Raw genomic sequence first — 14407 nt, forward strand, 5'->3', positions numbered from 1 at the left:
ACAGTCTCTAGACAACCTCATCCTGTTGAATCGGGGTGCGAGAGGGTCTCTGAACTGGTGGCTCCACTCCCCGGTGCTTCAACAAGGGAAGTCTTTTCTCCTCCTGTACTGGACAGTGGTTACCATGGACGCCAGCCTGTCCGGGTGGGGAGGTGTCCTGGGCATAAGGTGTCCTGGGAATAAGCCCAAGGTTTCTGGTCTCGGGAGAAGATGCCATGGCTGTGGCGTATATCAATCACCAAGGGAGCACCAAAACTGCCCTAGTGGCCGAAGAAGTGGCTGGCATCCTAAAGTGGGCAAAATGCTTTGTTCCTGCCCCCTCTGCTGTGCACATTCCCTTGGGGCCGGTATCTTCTGATTTATGCTTTTCCCCCACTAGAACTTTTGCCAAGATTTTTGTGCAGAATCGAGGCAGAAGGGATTCCAATGATTCTGGTTGCCCCAGACTGGCCTCGTTGGGCCTGGTACGCAGGCCTGGTAACACTGGTAGCCGATGCCCCTTGACGGCTTCCTCTCAGAGATGATCTTTTGTCTCAAGGACCGATCTGCCATCTTGCTTTACGGTCACTGGCTTTAATGGCCCGGTTATTGAAAGCCAAGTATTGAAGGATAGGGGGTTGTCAGATTTGGTGATTCGTACTCTGTTAAAAGCTAGGAAATCTACTTATCGGAAGATTTACCATCGAGTTTGGAAGTTGTATATTACTTGGTGTGAGTCTCGGGGGGTTTCCCCCCATTTCTTTTCGGCATCGCGTCTCCTGGAGTTTCTACAAAGAGGTACAGATCAGCACTTGGCCCTGGACACCATTAAGGGCCATATTTCAGCTTTGGCAATTATCTTCCAAAGGCTGTTGGCCACAAACTCCTTGGTTCACACCTTAGTGCAAGGAGTGTGCCACCTGGCTCCTCCGGTACGGTCCCTTGTGCCTCCGTGGGATCTTAATTTGGTGCTGTTGATTCTTCAAAAACTGCCCTTTGAGAGTATCCGTGAAATTCCTCTGCTTACCTTGTCACAAAAAGTGACTTTCTTGGTAGCTATTACTTCTGCATGCAGGGTCTGTGAGTTGACTGTGTTGTCTTGTCGGTCACCTTACTTGGTCGTTCACAGGGACAAAGTGGTGCTCCGTCCCAGTCAGTCGTTCCTTCCTAAGGTCGTTTCGGGGATTCCACTTTAATTAGAACATTGTGTTGCCTTTGTTGTGTCCTAAGCCAAAACATCCAAAAGAAGTTGCCTTGCATTCTTTGGATATGTTTCGGGCTATCAGGGTGTACTTGATGGCGACTGAGCCGATTCGCAAATAGGATTCCTTGTTTTTTCTTATTGATGGTCCTCGTAAGGGGCTGGCTGCGTCTGCTGTGACCATTTCCAGATGGATCAGGCAGATGGTGGTGCAGGCCTATTTAATAAGGGTCAGGTTCCTACTTTCCCTGTTAGGGCACATTCTACCAGGGTGCTTAGTGCCTCCTGGGCCTTCTGGCATCAGTGGTCCAGGTTTGCAAAGCGACCACCTGGCTGTCTGGGCACACTTTCACCAAGTTCTACAAGGTGGACATTTTTGCATCTGCAGATGCTGCGTGTGGCTGCAAAATTTTGCAGGCCACTGTGGCAGAGACTTTTGCCTCCTGAGGGTGTTTTTTTTTTTGTTTGGGGAGCTCCAGTTGTTCCTGGTTGAGCTCCTGGTTTGCTAAGTTTAGCCCTTTTTGGGAATTATGTTTATTGCTGTGTTTTTCCCAGCTGATACTGCTTTGTGACATCTCATCTGTCAACGAAGATATGAAGCAGTGTCCGTCAATGAACGAAAGAGAAAACTGGATTTTTGTCTTACTGTAAAATTATTTTCTCTGATGCTCATTGACGGACACAGCACCCACCCCTCTGTGGAGTTGGGTTATGTTTTCTTCTGACACTGCTTGTTACAAAACTGAAATCCTAGAGCAGGAAGTGGGAGTATACCCCCTGGGACTGCCCTATAGGCATAGTTAAGCTTTGTTAACCCTTTTCTGCCTAGTGTCCTACTCCTAGGAAGAACAGCATAACCCATCCGTCAAAGAAGATATGAAGCTGTGTCTGTTAATGAACATCAGAGAAAAGGATTTTACGGTAAGACAAAAATCCATTTTTTTATTGGTCTTATGTAATATTCTATGTATGGGAACATTGGAACATGTATGGACACTGATTTTGAGTTTTATTACACTATGTGTGCACATGACTGGCGCAACACTACTTTTTGGTTTATTTAGTTTACATTGTGTGGTTTAGACACTTTTAGTGTGTGCAGCCGGTCTTTATATCATTTGTTTATTGCACCATTCACTATTGATATTTTTTTGCGCTGATAGTTTTTGTTATATAGTCTATCACCTTTACCTTCAGCTTCTTTAGCAAAGTAGTGGTTGTCTTGGAAGTGTGTTTGGGGTCGTTATCATGTTGGAATACTTCCCTGCGGCCCAGTCTCTGAAGGGAGGGGATCATGCTCTGCTTCAGTATGTCACAGTACATCTTGGCATTTATGGTTCCCTCAATGAACTGTAGCTCCCAGTGCCAGCAGCACTCACGCAGCCCCAGACCATGACACTCCCACCACCATGCTTAACTGTAGGCAAGACACACTTGTCTTTGTACTCCTCACCTGGTTGCCGCCACACACGTTTGACACCATCTGAACCAAATAAATGTATCTTGGTTTTATCAGACCATAGGACATGGTTCCTGTAATCCATGTCCTTAGTCTGCGTGTCTATGAGCAAACTGTTGGCGGGCTTTCCTGTGCATCATCTCTAGAGGAGGCTTCCTTCTGGGATGGCAGCCATGCAGACCACTTTGATGCAGTATGCGGTGTATGGTCTGAGCACTGACAGGCTGACCTCCCCACCCTTTCAACCTCTGCAGCAATGCTGGCAGCACTCATAGATCTATTTCCCAAAGACAACCTCTGGATATGACGCTGCACTCAACCTCTATGGTCGACCATGGCAAGGTCTGTTCTGAGTGGAACTTGTCCTGTTAAACCGATGTATGGTCTTGGCCGTGCTGCAGCTCGGTTTCAGGGTCTTGGTAATCTTCTTATAGCATAGGCCATCTTTATGTAGAGCAACAATTCTTTTTTTCAGATCCTCAGAGAGTTCTTTGCCATGAAGTGCCACGTTGAACTTCCAGTGACCAGTATGAAAGAGTGAGAGCGATAACACCAAATTTAACACACCTGCGACCTTGTAACACTAACGAGTCACATGACACCGGGGAGGGAAAATGGCTAGCTTGGCCCAATTTAGATATTTTGACTGTGTACTCACTTTTGTTGCCAGCAGTTTAGACATTAATGGCTGTATGTTGAGTTATTTTGAGGGGACAGCAAATTTACACTGTTATACAAGCTGTACACTCACTACTTTACATTGTAGCAAAGTGTAATTTCTTCAGTGTTGTCACATGAAAAGATATAAAAAATATTTACAAAAATGTGAGGTATGTACTCACTTTTGTGAGATACTGTACATATGAATGGACTACCTATAAACACTATATTAACAAACATAAAAATGCAGCGCTCAAAATTAAACATGCAAGTGTAACACCCGTGTAAATGAATATGTGTCCATATAATATAGCCTGAGTATATTATTAAAATCATAAAAAAACAATGTCCAAATCATTCGTGAGAAACAAAGTTAAAAATAGAGTGATTCAAACCCAGCTTTATCCAGTCCTTCACCATAAGGAGTCTCCACAGTGCCATGCCTCTACCAATAGTGGAAATGCACACTCACCAAATAATGTTGCTGTCTATGAAATAGAAGAGCTACAGTAAACGTGTGTTACTAATGTGACTCCTTCTCGGGATGTACTGCTTCATTCCTGTAGTGTTCAATATTAACTGTAAAGCTGTATCTCTCTCCAATCATATATGCCATGATATTCACTCCAAAATTGAATCACCAACAACAGAAAAAAGTAATGCTCATAGTGCAGTATTTATTGGTGAGCCATAGCAAGGCATATGTTAAAAATGTTATATATATATATATATATATATATATATATATATATATATATATATATAACATCTCTACAAATAGTTAAATCGTGCCGCTATTGTCACTTACATCTGTGGCTGCCAGACTAATATAGAGTGGTGGTAGGACCTTAAATAACCATGCTCTACAGCTGTTTCTAATATAAATAAGCAGTGCTGAATAGTGAATCCGTGCTATAACACAGAGAAATAATGTGATTTGAGTCTCTATAAATATTCAAACATACAGTGCCTTGCGAAAGTATTCAGCCCCCTCAAACTTTACGACCTTTTGCCACATTTCATGCTTCAAACATAAAGATATAAAACTGTAATTTTTTGTGAAGAATCAACAACAAATGGGACACAATCATGAAGTGGAACAAAATTTATTGGATATTTCAAACTTTTTTAACAAATAAAAAAACTGAAAAATTGGGCGTGCAAAATTATTCAGCCCCATTAAGTTAATACTTTGTAGCACCACCTTTTGCTGCGATTACAGCTGTAAGTCGCTTGGGGTATGTCTCTATCAGTTTTGCACATCGAGAGACTGAAATTTTTGCCCATTCCTCCTTGCAAAACAGCTCAAGCTCAAGTGAGGTTGGATGGAGAGCGTTTGTGAACAGCAGTTTTCAGTTCTTTCCACAGATTCTCAATTGGATTCAGGTCTGGACTTTGACTTGGCCATTCTAACACCTGGATATGTTTATTTGTGAACCATTCCATTTTAGATTTTGCTTTATGTTTTGGATCATTGTCTTGTTGAAAGACAAATCTCCGTCCCAGTCTCAGGTCTTTTGCAGACTCCATCAGGTTTTCTTCCAGAATGTTCCTGTATTTGGCTCCATCCATCTTCCCATCAATTTTAACCATCTTTCCTGTCCCTGCTGAAGAAAAGCAGGCCCAAACCATGATGCTGCCACCACCATGTTTGACAGTGGGGATGGTGTGTTCAGGGTGATGAGCTGTGTTGCTTTTACGCCAAACATAACGTTTTGCATTGTTGCCAAAAAGTTCGATTTTGGTTTCATCTGGCCAGAGCACCTTCTTCCACATGTTTGGTGTGTCTCCCAGGTGGCTTGTGGCAAACTTTAAACGACACTTTTTATGGATATCTTTAAGAAATGGCTTCTTTCTTGCCACTCTTCCATAAAGGCCAGATTTGTGCAGTATACCACTGATTGTTGTCCTATGGACAGAGTCTCCCACCTCAGCTGTAGATCTCTGCAGTTCATCCAGAGTGATCATGGGCCTCTTGGCTGCATCTCTGATCAGTCTTCTCCTTGTATGAGCTGAAAGTTTAGAGGGATGGCCAGGTCTTCGTAGATTTGCAGTGGTCTGATACTCCTTCCATTTCAATATTATCGCTTGCACAGTGCTCCTTGGGATGGTTAAAGCTTGGGAAATCTTTTTGTATCCAAATCCAGCTTTAAACTTCTCCACAACAGTATCTCGGACCTGCCTGGTGTGTTCCTTGTTCTTCATGATGCTCTCTGCGCTTTAAACGGACCTCTGAGACTATCGCAGTGCAGGTGCATTTATACGGAGACTTGATTACACACAGGTGCATTCTATTTATCATCATTAGTCATTTAAGTCAACATTGGATCATTCAGAGATCCTCATTGAACTTCTGGGGAGAGTTTGCTGCACTGAAAGTAAAGGGGCTGAATAATTTTGCACGCCCAATTTTTCAGTTTTTTACTTGTTAACAAGTTAACGAGTGTTCACCTTCACTCAGTGGATTTCACGTTTATGTTTGAATATTTATAGAGACTCAAAGACTTTGGGACTTTTTTATCACATTATTTCTCTGTGTGTTATAGGACGGATTCACTATTCAGCGCGGCTTATTTATATTATTTTCTGTTTGCGTGTTTGTCACACTTTAAGCTGCTGCTTATCAGTATATTTGCTTTACGCAGTTAATTTTCCACATCTACAGCTGTTTCGCATGACCATGCGAAACAGAAGCTTGTATACATCATATATGGCAGCCTATATGGTGTATACAAGCTCCTGAGGACACATGGTCGCGGCACATGTTTTAACTATTTGTGGAGATGTTTTATGTATTTTTTAGTTGTTTTTAACATATGTTTTGTCTATGGTTCACCAATAAATACTGCACTAAGAAGATTACTTTTTTCTGTTGTTTCGATTTGGATGTTCAAAAGTATGTGAGACTTAAATGTTTATTAATTTGCGACATGTACTAATTTACCTTGTAACATTGACCAATATGCACTCCTGGATGAACGCCTGGAAAGTAAGCAGTCTGCATTCTAGGCATTTGACCCGGACACATTCTGCTCCAAGCATTTTGTAGCACCTGATGCACTGTCAAACCTTATCAAGCTGTCAGTCTCTCATAGACTTTTACAGACTATTGGCAGCAGGGCTGAACAGTGCACCTGTGCCTTCCGCCTGCAAAGAAAATGCTGGAGCCTCATTCCCCGGGGCTAAATGCCCTGTGTACAACATGGAGCCTAAATGCACAAAAGTCAATAAGTGCAAGTCAAACAAATTTACCTTAATTTAAATGTATCTCTCTTTTGTTTCTCTCTTTATCTATTCTGCAATTATTCTTTAGGTAATCATGAAACGCAAATCAAGCATTTACATGTTCAGCCTAATTGTGCCTACGTTGTTCCTTTTGCTTCTGGACCTTCTATCTTACTTCATTCCCAAATCTTATCATGAAAAAGCCAACTTTAAACTCACAGTGCTCCTGGGCATATCTGTTCTGGCAATCATCCTTAATGATTACCTGCCTGCTTCCACCAATGTACCTCCAGTTGTTGGTAAGAATAGAGCTTGAACACAAATGTAATGTTTAAATACTTGCTGACAATGATGTTGAGCAAGTGGAGACTAAATACAGAACATGCAAGAGTAAAATCCAAACGTGTAAAGAAATTATGTCATATTCCTTTCTTCTCTACCCAACTGCTGCTTTCATAGACATATCATAGTTACCTTTCTTCCCAAGGTCCATTTCACACCAATGATTATGCCAACAGAATGACTAAGAGTTGAGCTACCTTCTTCTTTGTGCCTCCCTCACTGGCTAAATTAGCAAGAGGTTGTTCTCTTGCTGTTAGTTCTTGAGAATCTGTGGTGTTTGGGCCAACAAGGGCAGCTACAGCTTGAAGAATTGCCATTGGCAGAACCATCGGTGTAACTTGGGCCTAATGCCTAGTATTAACAATGAGAAAATCAGATGGAAAAAAAACTGCATTCGGAGGGAGCGTCCGATAATCTGTTGGTTAGTAAACAGCTTCTGAGAGCCGATCACGACAGTTTAAGCACAAAAACCTTTCTCGAATGATAGCAGATCAAATATTTCTCTGATGTCCTCTGACAGTCGCCGCCCACTCATACAATCTGCACGTCTGGGTATTGGCCTTCTCCACAGGAGTAAGCTAGGCAGAAGATTTTGTTAGAATAATCACAAAAAAACTTTGCATAGACACACCTACTGGGGGCTGTCCCTCTGGTCAATACCCCCAGCTAGCTGCATTCCCAATTCAGTTTGCTACTGCCTAGCTTAGGAGTAGGCTGGCTTTTCCCTGGCTAGGGCTGCGGTCTCAGCTTTTTTCTTCTTTTTATGTTTTCTCTCTAGAAAAGTATTTTTTCTTTTAAAAGATAGGTTTTTATTTGTTCCTGCACTTAGTTAGTCAGACTTCGGAAGACTACAGCGTTTGCGGAGCTGGGAATCGCATTGGTTATTCTAGAGCCTTACGGAATCCCAGCCTGCCATCGAGCGTTAGCAGGTTATTAGTATGTCCCTGACCTCAAAGTCTAGCCTGTGATGTTGCTATCTTCGCCGGAATATCTCAACTGCGGTACGCCCGTGTGTTGCTAGCGTCCCTTTCGACTGACGGCACCCCCACTCAGGGTGGGATGCTTCCTGTCACAGAGCGGTACCCACGTTTTCGCTGGACCGGTGAGTACCATGCTACCCCTCTGTCTCTGGCACTGTCTGTCGGGGTGTGTATGTGGGCCCTCTGTTTTATGGAGATGGCAGTCCGGTATGGGTTCTGTGATGTCCCCCTCATGTCTGTAAGTGCGGTCCCTGTGTGTTCCTTCCTGGTCCCTGCAGGGGTGCTGTGGTGGTTCCACCGCTGTATGGGGGGCTGCGGGGGTCTCCTATGTCCCTGAGGTGCTTGTGCAACTATTTGGGGAACAGTACATGGTGTGTGGGGCCGCAATCGGCGTGAAACCGCGTGGCCACCATTTTAGGTGTGGGCAGGCTGTTTGGCCTCATAGTGAGGGCAGCAGCCATTTTCTACTATACTTTTGGCGCCGATCGGGGCGCCATCTTTAGTGTGGGCAAAATGTCCTTCTGTGGACAGCGGCCATTTTCCCAGAGCTGTTCCCATAGACTTGTATTGGCAACCATTTTTTTGTGGCTCAGGGCTGTTTCTGCCTCTAAAGGTGTGAGGTCACTTCCTCTTTCTTCACCTTCAGATCGATCAGCAGCATGGGGCAAGCATAGCACACTGTGGGGGGGGGGTTTATTGTGTTTCCTGGCCTGCATTCCTGCTAGCATTAATTTTTTGCAGTTTCCTGTAGCACAGGACTTGCTCTCCATTTGTGGTGCATTTGCGGTGGGGACCGTGGGAATCGCCGATTTAAAGGGCCAGCGTCATTTAAATTGAGATTGCTATTATGGAGTCCCAGGATAGCAAATTCCCCCCAGATTTGGTAGAGGGTTCAGGTGCTCCTGAATCCTCTGCTATAGTCTCTATTACTGCTGCACTTGCGACTTTAGCGTCAAAAGTGGATTTGTTGATGTCTGACCGGGCTTCAAAGAAAAGGCCTATGCCCTCTCAGTCTTCTGATTCAGAGCCAGGTTTGGTTGCCACGGACAGCGTACCCCTCAGTCGGATGTGGAGGAGGAGGACTCCTCAGGATCAGCACGGGACCGTGCTGCGGTGCCCGCGCTAATTAGCTCTGTAAAAGACACTTTAAATTTGGATGATGAGCCCCACCTGTCGGGTAAGCGATCTTCCTTTGGGACCCGCAAAGCCCAAAAATCGGGTCAGGTTTTTCCTTGTCCCGACGAGTTTCACGAAACCGTGAATGAACTAGGGCGCCGTATTAAACATAATTTTGTGGTGCCAAAGAGATTTCAGTACCATTATCCCTTTGTGGATCCGGTGGATTCTCGCTTGACGGCGGCTCCTGAGGTCGACCACACTGTGTCCAGATTAAATAACACCACTTTAATGCCCATGGAGAAACCCGTGTTCGCTTCGGTTATGGCCTCTCAGGCTGTTGTGGAGTGAGCCAAGGCACTTAAGCGCACTCTAATTGCTGACTCCGCCTCTCCTGCTGCTCTGGAGATGGTGGATCAAATGGGCCAGGCCGTTCTGTACCTGTGTGACGCGGCCTTAAGGCCCATACACACGATAAGAAAATCTGAAGGGAAAATTCGTCCGACGACCGATTTGCCGATTTTCGGATTGTTAGTATGGTGCTTTCGACAACCAACTCCGACTTTTCGGGCTGACAAAATCCTGATGTGCAGGCTATAAAATTTTTGCTGTCCGTAATACAACGTCCGATTTTCGTCTCATTAGTACAGATTTTGACGGAAAAAAATCTTAAGAGCAAGACTAGGCATGTTCAGAGACGAAAGAACACATACAAAGCAATCCAACACATGACATCACTCCTGAAGTAGAATTCTGTCGTACAGGAAAATTCGTATGAAAATAACCTTTTCACTTTCCACATCAGACTAGCATGCCACAAAAAACGGATGACAGATCTTTTGATAATCTGATCGTGTGTACGGGGCTTTAGATGAGACCCCTTTAGTCGCATGACTTTCAGCAGTCGCAGTTGCGATTCATCGCATCGTTTGGTTAAATAGCTTGTCGGCAGACCAGTCTTCCAAGAAGACAGTGTCTGACATCCCTTATGCGGGGAGTTGTCTTTTTGGGGACTCTCTGGATGAACTGGTCAAGGGGCTCACTGGGGGCAAGAGCACTCTTTTGCCCCAGGTGGCCAGGGAAAAATCATTCCGCGGCAGGCGGGGTCCCTCCTTTAAACCTAACCAGGGGTCCTTTCGTGCCTTCAAGGCACAAGCAAAAGGTAAGTCCTTCAAGGCCCCTAGTGGCCAGAAGACGCCTTGGGCGGGCAAGTCAAAAGTAACCCACACTGGCACAGCGGCTCAGTCCGCCTCGTCCTGAAGGGGCGTCCTCACCCGTTTCAGGGGTTGGGGGACATCTGCGTTGTTTTCCCGAGCCTTGGCTGTCCAAGGTTCAGGACAGGTGCGTTCAAGAACTCATTCGATTCAGGGTACAAGATCGAGTTTCGATCTCGCCCCGCAGACAGATTCTTTCCCTCAAGCCTTTATTTAACCCCCAATCATTTCCAAGATCTCCATCGGGCGATCCAGGATCTCCTCGCCCAAGGGATGGTTGCACAGTGGGACAGGTTTTGGGGTTTTTACTCGAATCTGTTCACCATGCCCAGAAAGGAGGGCAAGATGCGTCCGATTCTGGACTTAAAGTTTCTAAACCACTTTGTGCGGGTTTAGAAGTTCCGAATGGAGTCCCTCCGGTCGATGGTGGCATCCTTGAGTCCAGGGGATTTCCTGGCTTCCATCGACCTCAAGAATGCGTTTCTACACATCCCTATGTACGAGGGTCATCAGAGGTACCTCCGATTCACAATAGCGGAGGAGCACTATCAGTTCGTGGCGTTGCCTTTCGGCCTCGTTTCGGCTCCAAGTGTTTTTACCAAAGTGTTGGCTCCTGTTCTAGCCTTGTTACGGGTACAGGGGATTGCCATCCTCGGTTACCTGGACGATCTCCTATTAAGGTCGAGCTCCAGTGCCACTCTGTTGCGCAATCTGGCGGTCATGGTTCAGACGCTCCAGGAGTTCGGGCGGACCATCAATTTTCAGAAGTCGACTTTGTCCCCTTCTGTTCGCCTCCCTTACCTGGGGATGATTCTGGACTCCGCCTAGGCGAAGGTCTTTCTTCCGGAGGACAAACTCCGGATCCTGCAGGACGAGGTCAGGTCCCTCAGGGACAACGAGTTCTCCTCGCTTCGGACCTGCATGCGACCCCTGGGCTTGATGGTGTCGGCTTTCAAGGCGATCCCATTTACACAGTTTCACACGAGTTCTCTTCAAGCGGAGATTCTGGTCTGGTGGGACAGACATCCTCAGTCCTTGGAAATGAGGATTTCTTTGAGCCCCTATGTCAGATCAGATCTCCTGTGGTGGCTCCAGTCTTCGGCTCTGAAGGAAGGCAAGTCCTTTCGTCCATTGTTATGGACTGTGGTCACCACGGACGCCAGCGTATCGGGTTCTGGGCAAGTTGTCTGCCCAGGGCACTTGTTCGGAGGGGGAATAATCTCTGCCGTTAAATGTCTTGGAACTGCGGGCAATCAGGCTCTGTTTGCTCCATTGGTAGGATCGACTTTGGGGCTGCCCAGTGCGTGTCCAGAAGGACAACGCAACTGCGGTGGCTTACATAAATCACCAAGGGGGCACCTGGAAGTGGCCTAGATTCTGTCCTGGCCGAGACGCAGGTCCCCGCGATTTCGGCAGTTCACATTCCAGGTGTGGAGAACTGGCAGGCGGACTTTTCTGAGTCACCAGACCCTGGACCAAGAGGAATGGTCCCTCCATCCGGAGGTGTTTCAGATGCTGTGTGTGCGGTGTGGATCCCCGGATGTGGATCTGTTCACGTCTCGTCTCAACAACAAGGTGGGAAGGTTCGTGGCACGAACGCGCAACCCTCTGGCAGTCGCTTCAGTTCGCTTCGGTTGCGTTGGTGGTGCCTAGGCATCAGTATGGGCTGATTTATGCCTTTCACCCGATTCAGTTGTTATCCAGATTCCTTCACAGGTTGGTCTCGGAACCGAAGTTGGTGTTTCTGGTGGCCCCAGACTGGCCGTGTCGGTCTTGGTACGCGGGCATCATGCAACTGGTCATCGAGCCTCCCTGGTGGCTACCGCTAAGAGACGATCTTCTGTCTCAAGGGCCGATCTTCCATCCTGCTTTACAGTCGCTGGCTTTGACGGCGTGGCTGTTGAAAGCCAGTTCTTGAGAGACAGAGGTCTCTCATCGGCGGTCATTCCTACCTTGCTCAAGGCCAGGAAGGCTTCCTCAGGTGAGATTTATTATCGTACCTGGAAGGCTTATTTTGCCTGGTGCGAGTAGCAGGGGTTCCATCCACGCTCCTTTTCGGTGGCGTGGGTGTTGGCTTCCTGCGAATTGGTGTGGAACAGTGTCTTGCGCTGACCACTATTAAGGGCCAGTTTTCTGCACTGGCCATTCTCTTTCAGCGCCCTTTGGCGTCAAATTCCTTCATCTGCACCTTTATTCAAGGGGTACGTCGTCATCTGGCTCCCTCTAGGAGGGCACCTTTTGCCCCCTTGAGGCCTGAATTTGGTTCTGTCCGTTTTGCAACGTCCTCCCTTTGAGCACATCCAGGAGATTCCTCTGACTGTGCTGTCACGGAAAGTTGTCTTTCTGGTGGCGATCAAATCTGCTCTCAGAGTGTCGGAGTTAGCGGCCCTGTCTTGCCGCTCCCCCTATCTGGTTGTTCATAGGGATAAAGGGGTCTTGCAACCTCATCAGTCCTTCCTTCCAGAGGTGGCTTCAGACTTGCATCTCACTTTGTCTTGCTTTCGCGGTGTGCAAAGCCTAAACATCCTAAGGAGTTTGCCTTGCATTCCTTGGATGTGGTCCGGGCAATCGGGGTTTACCTGTCGTCTACTGTATCCTTCAGGCAGTCGGATTGTTTTTTTGTCCTTCCTGAGGGACCTCGGAAGGGTACGGCTGCGTCTGCGGCTACCATTTCTATATGGATCAGGCAGACGTTTGTGCAGGCCTATTCAATTGGGGTTCAGGTTCCACCTTTCCCTGTCACAGCGCACTCTACCAGAGCGATTAGTGCGTCTTGGGCCTTCCGCCATCAGGCGTCGGGGACTCAGGTGTGCATAGCGGTGACCTGGTCGTCCGTGCATACCTCTTACAAACTTTTACAAACTTGATGTTTTGGCATCAGCGGATGCCTCTTTTGGCCGCAAGTTTTGTGTGCGGCAGTGCCTTAGGGGGGACGGGTTAGTTTTTTTTTGCCTGTCTCCTCCTGTTTTCGGCTTCCCCTTTTTTTTCTTTTCCTGGGTTTTCGCTCCTGTTGAGCTTTCTTGTTGCCCAGTGATTTCTTTCTGGTTCAGGAAAGATTCTTTTCTCTGACCTGGGTGCTGCGTTGCCTTTTTGACGGTTATGTTTTCCCACCCCTCACATCTACATTGCTTTAGGACGTCCCAGACGTGCAGATTGTATGAGTGGGCGGCGACTGTCTGAGGATGTAAGAGAAAATAGAATTTTTGTAAGAAATTACCGTAAAATTCTTTTCTCTGAGTCCTCTGACAGTCGCCGCCCCCACCCCTCTTTTGGGGTTCATGGATCTCTATACTGCTTGCTACCAAACTGAATTGGAAATGCAGCTACCTGGGGGTATTGACCAGAGGGACAGCCCCCTGTAGGTGTGTCTATGCAAAGTTTTTTTGTGGTTATTCTAACAAAATCTTCTGCCTAGCTTACTCCTGTGGAGAAGGCCAATACCCAGACGTGCAGATTGTATGAGTAGGCGGCGACTGTCAGAGGACTCAGAGAAAATAATTTTACTGTAAGTTCTTATAAAAATTCTATTTTTTCAAGTAATTAGTATAGTATTTGTACAAAAAAAATCAAGTGACCAAGACAGCTCATGCTCAGAAACTAAAGAATACATTACAATACAATACGCTTATGAGATTTTTTGTAACCTCAATAACCTCTTAATTTTCGATATAAGTCTATAGCAGGGGTGTCCAAACTATGGCCCTCCAGCAGTTCAGGAACTTCAATTCCCATGAGGCATTGTAAATCTCTGACATTCACAAACATTACTAGGCATGATGGGAATTGTAGTTCCTGAACAGCTGGAGGGCCATAGTTTGGACATAGCTGGTCTATAGCATGCAAAAAAATCAAAACAAAAAAAAAAAAAACAGTCATCCGATATTCTCATCGTGTGTAGGAGGCTTAAGGGAAACATTTTTACATTGAATTTCTTCATGCTGTTGTTGAATTTTAAGTAGGGATGGGGGACCGGTTGTCCCAAGCATGAGTTCAGGACGAAAATTTGCCTGTTCGGCCATTCGCCCAACACTCGAAATTGCAGGGTGTTTGCCCGGTATTCGCCCCAACGAACACCCTGCAATGCACTGAGGACTGCACAGTGCATTCTGCACCTTGAATGGGCAAAGCTTTTCCCCCAATCAGAGTGCAGCATTAGCTGGTTGTTAAAGAGCGGGCTGGGAAGCTGGCCGTGGCGTCCTTAACAACTGATGAGTCATCAGCTGTCAATGGG

General features: G+C 46.3%; 1 protein-coding gene across 1 annotated transcript in view; it reads left to right on the forward strand.

Annotated features, from left to right (window-relative positions):
• The window catches only part of LOC309567538 (5-hydroxytryptamine receptor 3A-like), a 425909-nt gene that overhangs the window by 264162 nt on the left and 147340 nt on the right, over positions 1-14407 (forward strand). The window contains exon 7 of the mRNA XM_082272922.1: positions 6613-6823. Coding sequence (XP_082129048.1) covers positions 6613-6823 — 211 coding nt within the window. The remainder of the gene's footprint in view (positions 1-6612; positions 6824-14407) is intronic.

Source organism: Pelophylax lessonae, assembly GCF_965119305.1.
Source record: "Pelophylax lessonae genome assembly, chromosome: 11".
Classification (NCBI taxonomy): Eukaryota; Metazoa; Chordata; class Amphibia; order Anura; family Ranidae; genus Pelophylax; species Pelophylax lessonae.